This window comes from Podarcis erhardii (assembly GCF_964252035.2).
Source record: "Podarcis erhardii genome assembly, chromosome: 10".
Taxonomy (NCBI): Eukaryota; Metazoa; Chordata; class Lepidosauria; order Squamata; family Lacertidae; genus Podarcis; species Podarcis erhardii.
In genome coordinates, this window is record NC_138500.1 from 23246392 (window position 1) to 23258118 (window position 11727).

Sequence of the window (11727 nt, forward strand, 5' to 3'; positions counted from 1 at the left end):
TTTTACATTGAATTTTCCGAGACCATTATTTAGGCTTAAAATGAATTTTTTTAAATATAAAATTGAGACAATGGCCACATTCAGATGTAATGCTAAGCCACGAGGTCTCCCACATATTTCACTTCTGCTTTAGTCAAGCAGAGAAACAAACCATGGAATGGCTTGATTTGTGTCATGCCAGAACTGGTGCTTGTAGTTTGTTTCTCTCCATGTGAACCATGACCGAAAGCCAAGTCGTCTTCTTTGCTTCCTGATTGGATTTGTTTGGGAGAAACCAAGAGGCATGGTGGTTCACACATGATGTTAATCTGAGTTGTTCCTCTGCTTCAATAAGGGAAGAGCATTCAGTCTAGGTGCAAAAGGGCACAGTTTATACACAGGATAACTTGCTTAATCCATAAGTAATAGCTTAGTACTGCCTAAACCCAGCCATTACCAAAATCAAAATGTAACAGCAGAATAATGAGGGGGTGGGGAAGCATAAAAATATGATTTCAGTAGTAGCTTGTTAATTTGCTGATTCTGATTTTCTTAAATTAATTTTACTTAATAAATGATAGCCTTTTGTCGGAGGTAAGAAAATCATAGCGTGGTTTGTTTTATATATAAAAGAATCAACAGTGATGTGAATTTCCTTTATAGAAGTTGTTCACAGTTGCCAGTACTTTGCCCCAGTAACTTGTTTCACCAGTTTAGGGAGATAGCAAGATGTTTGCTTTTAGCAAAACCCAGAAAGCATAGTAACTTGACAGCTGTGACAGCAGATGTTGTTTCAACTGTAATCTGTTTGATGCTTTTCCACCCATCTCTATATCTATGGTTACGAAAAGATGCAGATGGCAAAGGCAAACAGTTTTGATCCAAAATGCTTCAGTTTTTCTGGTTTTGTATTGGGGAAGATCTAATGCTGTCTGAAGTTTGAAAGGCGTGTGCAAGTGACACAAATGCTACAATGATCTGATAAGTGTGATATGTTGGTGATCTTTCACTGTGAGCCATTACAGTCACCACTGCAGATTGGAGCTAATCTAGTTTCCATTGTAGATTTATTTACCAGTAGATTTTAATACCTTTTGTGTACAAGCTAGACCATTCTATAACATTTTGGGCTGTGGGGTTCCGTGTTAGCATTCTCTTGCCCAAAGAAAACTGCAGACCTATGACTAGGCAATAAGCTATTGCATTATTCTAGTAGGAAATTTGCCTCAGTGTAAAATTTGTTTTGTTGAACTTCTCTTGGGTTACTCTGGTAGTACACTAGGTGGAATCTGTAGGGGGGAATGAATAACATATAAAATATGCTAAGAACTTCAAATTTCTGTTCAGGTAAGCACATAAAAGAAGAAAAAGATGTGGGAGCTTCAACATTTGCTTCACAATTACATGCAGTTTCTAAAGTAAATCCTCAGGTAAGATTATATTATGTGTCTAATAAAGCAGCTTGCTGTGTACTGTACACATTAAATCAGGAGTGGGAACTGGATTTGGCCAATTTGCTCTTGGCAGACTGCTTTTGACACGTGGGTGGGGATGCTGTGCCAATCATTGGGCATCCTATACCATTATGTGATTCAACTTCAAAAGAAGAATTAAAATTTAAGGCCAATTGCAAGCCCGCTTTCTGCAGGGGTCAGCTCCAATTGAAAGCTGCTGAATGAAGCTGATCCCAGCAGCGCTTGCTTTTGACACCAAATTTAAAAGGTGCCGAATGCAAACTCTCACTTGCAGAGGAACAATTGGGAGCATGCTTTAAGGCTTCCCATTGTTCCTTTGCAGCCTGCCCCACACCTGACTTCATATAACATCCAGTTTGGGGCTGTGGCTGGGGGAAACAGCCTTGTGGGCCTAGTTTGGGTCACAGGCTGGGGGTTCCTCAAGCTCACACTAAGTATCCAGAGGGGTTCCAGATTACAGAATATAACTTTGATTAATTTCCCCTTGCAAGTAAGTGCCTCTGCTCTAACATGAATGTACTCTTTGGTGAAGGATGCTGTATAACGTGGACACTTAAGTATTTTTTTGCATGTTTTTACAAATCAGTGATAGTGCAAATAAGTAAGTAAGTAAATTTTTATTTATACCCCGCCCTCCCCTGCCAAGGCTGGGCTCAGGGCAGCTAATATCAAATATCAAATACATTAAAACACAATCAAAAAATTAGTGTTTGATTAATTGAACAATTAATTATAAATTAGAATCAGGATAAAAATTAAATGACTGACCACAAATTACAACCATGGGGTAGGGAACCTCAAGTATTCATCAGGGGCGTGCAGAATGTTGGTCCCACATGAGCCGATAAAAGGGTCAAAGAGGTAACTTACAGGGTCCCATGGGGGGGGGGTCAAACTGGGCCCGGATCAAAGGCCAGGCGGAACAGCTCCGTCTTGCAAGCCCTGCGGAAGGATGTCAAGTCCCACAGGGCCCTGGTCTCCTGCGATAGAATGTTCCACCAGGCTGGGGCCAAAGCCAAAAAGGCCGTGGCCATGGTTGAGGCCAGTTTCACCTCCTTGAGGCCTGGGACCTCCAAGATATTATTATTTGCAGACTGTAAGGTCCTCTGTGGGGCATACAGCAGTCCCATAACTACGGGGGTCCTAGGCCATATAGGGCTTTAAAGGTTAAAACCAGCACCTTAAACCTGACCCTGTACTCCACTGGGAGCCAGTGCAGCTGGTATAGCACTGGATGAATGTGGTCCCACAGCAAGGACCCTGTAAGGAGCCTCGCTGCAGCATTCTGCACCCACTGGAGTTTCTGGGTCAGCTTCAAGGGCAGCCCCACATAGTGTGAGTTACAATAATCAAGCCTGGAGGTGACCGTCGCATGGATCACTGTGGCTAGATCAGGGCGAGAAAGGTAAGAGACCAGCTGCTTAGCACTGTGAAGGTGGAAAAATGCCGCCTTTGCTGTAGCTGCAACCTGCACCTCCATAAAGAGGGAGGCGACTCCTGACAGAAGGCGCAGGCACAAATTGAGCCCCCGCAAGAGATGGGAGTTGGCCCCCCAACCCCATGTCGTCCCAACCCAGCCAGAGGACCTCTGTCTTCGAAGGATTTAACTTCAACTGGCTCCCACACAGCCATGCAGCCACAGCTTGCAAGCATCTGGTTAGTGTGTCTGGGGCCGAGTCAGGATAGCCGTCCATCAACGGATAAAAGCTGGGTGTCATCAGCATATTGATGACAACCCAGCCCAAAATTCTGGGCAAGAGGGCACATAAAAATGTTTAAAAGCACTGGGGAGAGGATTGCGCCCCGTGGCACTCCAAACACCAAGGGGTGCCGTGACAACTCCTCCCCTAGTGCCACCCTCTGTCCCCGACCTGAAAGCAAAGAGCGCAGCCATTGTAAGACTGTGCCCTGAATCCCCCACGTCGGCAAGGCAGTAGTCCAAAAGTTCGTGGTCGACCATGTCGAAGGCTGCTGACAAATCTAAAAGTGGGATGGCAGGGGGAGAGATGCCAAAGTGTGGCATGCAAAGCTGCATTGGTGTAGATTACACAAAGAAAGGAAAAGTAGTCAAGTTCACCTCTTCTATGGGTGCAGTCTACCCACATTTAAGTTCTTTGTTGTATTCTGAACATAGTGTTGATGTTTTCATATGTTTGTAGGTGTCTCCCATTCATTCAGAATGTAGTTATTGGCTTCCTAGAACAAACTGTTTAAAGTTACAAAAACTGTCTTTCCAGTGGTGTATTCGTTGCATTCCAGAATCAAACTGTTCTTGTCCCTCCATAGGATACAAGTAAAGCTCAGAAATACTTCAAGAAGGAAGGTGCTTCTGAAACTAGTTATAAAATTCCAGAAAACAGGATCCATTTACAAAACAATGCTTTGAACTTCCCCCATGGCAAGTGCATCCAGGACTCGAGCTTGATTGAAGGGGAGTGCAGGCTAAGTGATGGCAGCCTCAGTCCTGACAGGCCATATGGTGAAACATCATTGTCTGTCCCTCTTCATCCAACTAAGCGGCCAGCATCAAATCCACCCCCTATCAACAATCAGGCAACAAAAGGTGGTGTAATCATCTGTGTTTATTTCTTTTAGCCAGAAATCACTGACAGTTACTTTTTGCAAAAGAAGCTGTAGTGCATGGTTTAAATGATGTGCCCATTCAGAAAATGGGTTCCTACCCAGTCTGCAGTGCCACACTATCTAACCTTTTTAGATGTTGAATTACATAATTCACGTGAGGGATTATGTTGTGCACATTTCTTTTTTTTAGCCACACACACACACACACACACACACACCTACACTCTATAGGGTAAGGGCAATATAGGGTAAGAGGTGTTGTTGTTCTGGTTTTTATTATGTATTTTGTGTGGCACAAAATACATAATAATAACAACAACAATGGCATAATAATGACATCTTTTACAAGCCTGTAGTTCAGAACACTCCATATACATTGAAATGCATTATATAAATAAGGACTGGTGGTGGTTAGTATTGCAGCCTCAAATTTGTACATTTGCCCTTCAGGTGGTTGGCATCACACAACTATCTAATTGGAGTAGTAGTCAGTACCAGAAGAGTCAGAACAGAATATAGCTAGTTCCTGACAACCTTCTGTTGCCTCATATTCCTGTCTAGGAAATCCCATGTTGTGCCAACATGGGGCTGATTTTACTGAGCTATGGAAGTACAAGCGTGAATGGTGGTTAGCAGTACCAACTTTTTCTTTCTTTTTCAGGAAAGCGTCCAAAGAAAGGAATGGCAACTGCCAAGCAGCGCCTAGGGAAGATTCTAAAGCTGAACCGAAATGGCCATGCGCGCTTCTTTGTTTGATGCAGTAGCTGCTACCACTGCTGCTGCTGTCCTTTTTATGCACGGACCAGTACTGAGGGGGAACAGTGCCTGGAGCTTCTGTTTTATTCCTCTGCTTGAAGCAGAATGCATGTACCTTATTAGAACACTGCCTAATGAACAAAAACTCAATGCTGCATTTTCACTGTGCCACACCTGCTCAGCAATAACCATTTGGGAAACAGGGGAATATTCAGAGAGACTATGGACTTGGGAGATGGTCTTTCTTCAGGGCTCAATCATTTTGTTGTTTCTGGTAGCGTCTGAGCTAATTCACGAACAGAAGAGTGTGATGAAAGTGGTTATCAATAATTTATTTGACAGATATTTTTTTTTGCAACTATTGAATTCATTTTAAAACTATTTATTTGGAAAACTCTTTGTGGGAATTATGATTTTTATTTTAGATGTTGAGAATGTGAAGGTTTTTGTTTGTCCTTAATGTCTGTCTGTCTTCCGTCTGTCTGTCTCTCTCCAGTGGAGAGCCACATGAATGATTTACTCTGCATTCAAACAATTGATAACAGGTATAGTCTTAAACATGGATGTGATACATTAAGTTAAGGCACATGGAATCACATGTTAATTTCCGCTCTTTATATAAGCTCTTGACTGGCTTTTGTACTGACTTCTAAAGTACGTATTCTTTGCCAGTTAACCTTTCCCTTCTTGCTCCTCCCTCTTCCTCCTCTCATGTTTTGCCATTTGTTCTGGATGATAAATTGGCATAACGTTACTAAGAGCTCTTTTCACACACGTGTGCTTCCTCCTCCTGCCTGTTTGTTTCCATATCATGGAGAACGATTCATGCTAAGCATGGGTAGCTGTAAACCAAGGGTAGCACTACAGCTATTATTGATTTAAGTGTAGACACTTAAAATGCTTTTTTTCTTTTTTTGGAGGAAGGCTATTGCGGCAGAGTATTGCTCGTCTTCACATGCCAGCCAATGAAAGGTCTTAAGTTTTTGTATATATGTAAATATGTTTCATAGCTTGCTAAAACTCAGAATGACTATTTTGCGTCATGCTTTGCAAATATCCAGTAGTAAATGCCAATTCTGAAATACATGTAAATAACTTAGATGATAAATTTGTATTTTTGTAATATAAAATTGAATATTTAAGCTGTTTTTGGAGGAAAAGGGGAGGCACCTGTACTACTACTTTGGTAAGAGGGCTATTCAGTACTAAAGTGGGAATACTAGGGATACCGCTTTGGATTTCTTCTTCTGTTGATAAAGAGTTAAAGCATGGCCAAAGCTACTCAGTTGCTTGACTTCTTTTAACTTCAATAAAAACTTCCAAGCCTTCAGGTTATATCAAAAATAAAATATCTTTAAAGTCCCCAAATAGGACTTTTCTGTGCTTAAACAATTTTATATATTCAGTATTTGCTGCATCTATGTGTGTGTATCTGTATTAAACTAGACATAATGACCTTTGTCATCTATCAGAATAGATATTAGTCAGACGTCCTTGGCTACTGCAGTTACTAAGACTTAGCCAAAATTCTCAGTGGAGACATTTCAAGGCTGCAGTCCTTGACAGAGTTCCCAACACTTCCCATTTAACTGAATAGGAATTAACCGCATAGCTACATGCAGGATGGTAGCCAAAATAATCAAGTTAGCAATCTTAACTTGGAAACAGGCCCCATTGTAATCATCGGGACTGACCTCTGAGTAAATCTGGTTAGTTGTGGAGTGTAAATGGATAAAAATAGGATAATGGGATTGTGGTGTGTCCTAGATTTTGAAAGTTACCACACATTTGTTCTTCACTCTTCTTTCTTCATCGAATTACAGTTTTTTCCCCCCAGCACTTGTGTGTCCACATTATGTAACTAAAACCAAACTGGGTAAGCTGCACGTTGTCAGCATTATTAACAGAGCCAGTTACAGAAAGAGAATTTAATACTAGCTTTTGGAAACACGGAAATTTACTGGTTAATCTGAAATTGCACACTTTTCAATATTGATAAGAGAAAATGTTTTTTCCCCAGCAGTCCATATATCTTTTAACTGAGCTACAGATCATTTAAGTTCTCAATTCCCCCTTAAAGTAAAATTACATGTCCTTTTGGTTTAGACGGAAAAAGCAATTCTAAAGTGAATTTTGAAGCATTTGCGTTTCTTCAGTTCTTACTTTAAAATATTCCAGTGAATCCATAGTAACTAGCAGACTCTATAACTGATCTACTTTCTCTAAACACATCTTGATTACTAAAATATAGCTATGGCCTTATTGGGTGATGGTGGTGGTAGAAGAGAAGAGGGTTTTTAATGGCTGCTTCCAGTTACTTTTCTCATTCCTCCACCCCCGCCACCCCCACGACTCACTTCCATTGTCATGAGCATGCAAACATATTTTCATAGACTAAGAGAAATACTTTGTAGTTTCTTCTGACCTTTTGTCTTTCAAATACAAATCGAGGGAAATATCCCCTATTACCACTTTAGTAAGACTTTTACCAAAATGAAGCTTTGGATTAGACATTAAGATTAATTTTGAGGAAGGTAGAGTACATCAATTGTGTGCACCAAAATAAATTGCCCTGAAGCAATAATTATTTTGGTGGCTTGATCGAGACAAGTCTTGTTTGTGTGTTAATAACTTGCTTGATAGAAACCCTTGCTGCACCAGACTTTTATGTATAATAGATTGTCTGAATTGGGTGCTATAGTCCTGACTTCATCATTTCACTTCCTTGAGGGACAAGAAGCAGTGCTAAAGCCATATCTGGCAGAAGGTTAGTGAACCTTATTTTCAAAGAGAAGATATTTTTAAATAACTGAAACAAGAGCTTCAGCTGTAGGGTGGAATTACAATAGACCTATTCTCTCTTGGAGTCGTAAGGTGATAGGAATATGTGAAATGAAATGTTTGGGCTTTGCCCAAACGAGAGAGAGAGAATGAATCGAAAAGGGCATTGGTATACTGGTGTTTAGTGACATCCCCAGCCACATTTCACTTTATCCAATACTTCCTGATAAAGCCAGCCTACAAACTAGCCTCAGTTGACTTCTGTGGTAAGATTTACCTATGCAATCAGTAACAATGACATACAATCATTTTCAAAACCATCTCAGAGGGGTAGAACAAGAGCTGCCTTTCTGGCCACAATCTGAAATGCTTACATAATGTTTTTCAGCCGAAGAGTACAATGTCACGGTCAGATCAAATAAATTTTACTTCGCCTAAGCTTTTAACATGCCGTAGACTGCCTTCATTTGCCAGGATGTGTAGTCATTAAAAAAAACAAAAAACTTCGTAGGATTTGAGTCATGACTCGACACTTTTGCTTACTCTGTAACTGGTAGCTTGGAAGAAACCCAATGAGACCCAATGCTATAAATGACCAGAGAATCCCCTGCATAATGCCTCTCCTTGCCCACAATTCCTGTGCCACCAAAAATCTCAAGTCATCTTTTTGTGAGGAGGAGGAGGAGGAGAAGAACAACTTGCATTATTCATACTTCCAGACCATTAAAAACTGTTCATGGCCTTGGGCCTAAGTGAATCCAGGGCAACTTTATTTTGTGTAGTAAATATGAACTGAATTTAAGGGCCTTACCGTTTTGTAGTTTAAACTGGGTTCAGAGCTGCAACATCTTTTTTTCCCCAAAAAGGCAAAGATATGTCTACAAAACGAACAAATCATGCAACACTGGGTGAGAATGAGACGAGCACTGATTAGGAAATGTAGCTGCCGCTGAAGCTGCATTTCTAACTAGAAAAGGACTTTGAATATAAATTTTAAGCCATAATAGTTTCTTGCTGTGGGAAGGGAATGAAAAATCACTTTAAGAGATTATATTAATATGAATTATCACAGTTTTAACTTTGCCTGTGCTTTGGCATTTTTAAAATATTCATTGCATTTGAAAAAAAGGGGTTAGGTCTTGGCTATATTTACTAGTTTTGTAGTAGTGTTTTTGCTGATGTGACTCCCCCCCCCACACACACCCTTTTTCTACTGTCAGTCTGATTTCTAACTTTTTTGAATGTTTGTGAAATAGCTGTCTTTCTGCATAGGGGGTTGGGTGTCCTCTGCTCCTTTTTACAGAAACACACTACTGTGTCGCGTGTTTTGGCTGGGAAATGGGATGCTACAGCTTTAAGAGCATTTTTTCAATTTATAACAGTGTTTCCCATCCCATTTTTGCCTGCAGGCAGGGAAAGTGTATGTACAGTATTTATTTTGTTTCAATTTTACTTTAATATTTGTAAGTTTATATAAGTAGCTTATTGATTTCTTGTTTGGAAGGACAAGTGGCTTGTTTAAATTTGTATTTGACCATAGTTTCCACTTCCTGTACTTCAAAAATACTGAAATTAAAATCTGTATTGCTTATGTTTTTGATTTCAGCATTCAAGTGTTTAATTTCAGCACACTCATTCAGTGTAAATATTGGATGTGATACAGAATGTCTTGTGGAAAAAAACCAAACTTAATTCCACTGCTATTTCTGATTTTCTATCACTCTTGGTTTTTGAGCAAAGCTTGAGTTCAGAATGTATTCCCAGAATAGCAATACTAGCTTCACGTATTTCAAAATACTTTTATAGCTTTCGGTTTTCCCCCCCACCCTGCCAGTGCTTTCTGGTAACCATGCCAGCAGACTGGCACTATCAAATTTCACCTATAACCAGTTACCTCCCTTTGCAGAGCCTTCCCTAACATCACAGCTTCTAGATGATTTGGACTACAGTACTTTCCGTCCCAGCCAGCATGGTTGATAGGAGCTGTAGTCCAACTGAAGGTCATCTGGTTGGGAAAAAGTGCCTTAGAACATACAAACCTTGTTAGTTTCCTTAAGCATGTGAATTGGGCTTCTGACTAGAGGCTTGTCTGGTCTTTGACTGTAATGCTATAGTGTCATAATTCACAGCAGAATGCAAAGATGCAGCTAAATCCTTTTTTTTTCTTTCTTAAAAAAGGGGTTTGTTACATACTCACTTCATTTAGGCGTATGAAGTGACATGGCAAAACGATGCCTCCTAGAAAGGAACTTCTGCTAACTGATTAATTCTGGGAATCGAGCATCCACAGGGTTAACTGAATAGGGTTGTTTCCAATATAGGCTTTTAGGCAGAAAATACTGTGGTGACAATGAGAAATTGTCTGGTGTTTCCTCATGTGGTTGGCACACATTTCAACAAGAAACACAGTGCCAGTGTGTGTTGAGAGCACCCATAATTGGGGTATTTAAAGGATTAGGCTACTCACCCTATACCAAAGATTCAGGAGAAATCCATGGGCCTTACTGTTCTTCCTGTTTCACTATGAAATCTCCCTAGGGTTTCTGTCTGGGGTAGTACGCAGGCATGATTCTGGGTACATGAAGAAGTGGACCCTGAGAACTGAACTATTAGACAGTTTAAGCAACTATGTCTGATGGATTGTTGCACTGGAGCAGGGAAGTTCCATGCAGCATTGGTCGCATTCCTCTGTGCCATTGTATCAGCAGAGATGGTTGCAAGGAATATAAACTGAGCATCTTGCAAAGAAGATGCCTGCTTCTCACTTTGGAAGCTCAAGAGAGGAAATGTGTATTCTTGAGAGTAGGTGATTTGTCTTCAGTTTAAATCCTGAATAAATTAGTGTGCTCCAGGAATAAAATAATTGGGAAACACACCATAGGCTCATGTATTTTGTCACCAAAAACTGAGGATGAGAGGCAAGGATTAAGGGTGCACAAGTATTTTGTACACAATATATGACACAACCCTTACAGCTGGAAAACAGCACACAGTGAGAATGTTTTATTCCATTCCTAAAACAATTTACAATTATAATATCAAATTTAACACAACAAATATATAAATCATTACAATCCTGTAATCCAAAATACATATAAACTTTCCTGCACCATATTTCTGTACTATTAATTTAGGAGCAGCCCAGATATGAAGCACCTTTGTCTAATCAAAAATGAAGGTTCATATCATCAATGCAGGGTGTAATTTGTGCTTTAGACTGCAATCCTAACCACATCTACTCAGAAGTAAGTTCCATTAAGTTCAATTTGACTCACAGGTACATGGTCTTAGAATTGCAGCCTATTATTTTAGTTCTCTGTATGCTAGAAAAGCATTCCACGATAGAAGGAATTCTTCAGGATGAGTAAGACTCACTAATTTGATGTGAGAGCTTATCTAGGAGGAGCAACTTCCTCAGTTTCTGTGGCTATTGAGTCATTGGTGAAATTGCAAGTATTTGGGGCTAGACACAAATGTTTATTTGTGTGTTTTTTAGTTTCACATGCTGTTAGTGTTGAATTAGGCAGCTCCACCAAATGTCATTTTGGCAACAGCTCTTTTACCATAGATAAGCTACCACTTGACTCACCACTTGAGCTCCTGCAAGGTTAAATGTATTTTTAAGTACAGTCCACTAATCTTAAAATGGCACCTTAACATCTCTACCAAGTGAAGTCACTTGTTCTTGAATATACTGTGTTTCCGTCATTCTCCTGGTAACCAGGGCTACCCTTAAATGAATAACCCATTATCTGTTCCACCCATCCCAGGAAAGTATCCCCTGTATAAGGATTACCTTGAAAATCCAGTAAACCGTTCTTAAGCAACGTTAATTTTGCTATGTCTGTAGCAAGGTGAGATCATACTGAATTTTCCATTTTCACTGGTTTTCTACACATAGATATGCAAGCTTCCTCAGCTGGGCACCAGCTTTTAATACACTATAAAGTCTGGTATCCACTCTGTTGGTGGTTCCCAAATTCTTTGCTCCATGGATCACTTGAAAATGGCCGAGGGTCTTGGCAGACTGCTCCCCCCCCCCCCGCCACCTATTGTAGCAAGTGTAATGTAGATGCTGTATGCTTTTCCATTGTTTTAACAGAACAACTGCAGACCACCTGAACAAAGCTCACAGACCCTTGGTGGTCTGTGG

The 11727-nt window shown here is 40.3% G+C and overlaps 1 protein-coding gene across 3 annotated transcripts in view; it reads left to right on the forward strand.

The window, feature by feature from the left end:
* Positions 1-9174, forward strand: part of KDM7A (lysine demethylase 7A) — a 49890-nt gene extending 40716 nt beyond the window's left edge. For all 3 annotated transcript variants that reach the window (XM_081878429.1, XM_081878430.1, XM_081878428.1), the window contains exons 18-20: positions 1327-1409; positions 3741-4017; positions 4699-9174. In XM_081878429.1, the coding sequence (XP_081734555.1) occupies positions 1327-1409; positions 3741-4017; positions 4699-4793 (455 nt within the window). In that variant the 3' untranslated portion in view covers positions 4794-9174. The remainder of the gene's footprint in view (positions 1-1326; positions 1410-3740; positions 4018-4698) is intronic.
* Positions 9175-11727: the final 2553 nt, after the last annotated feature.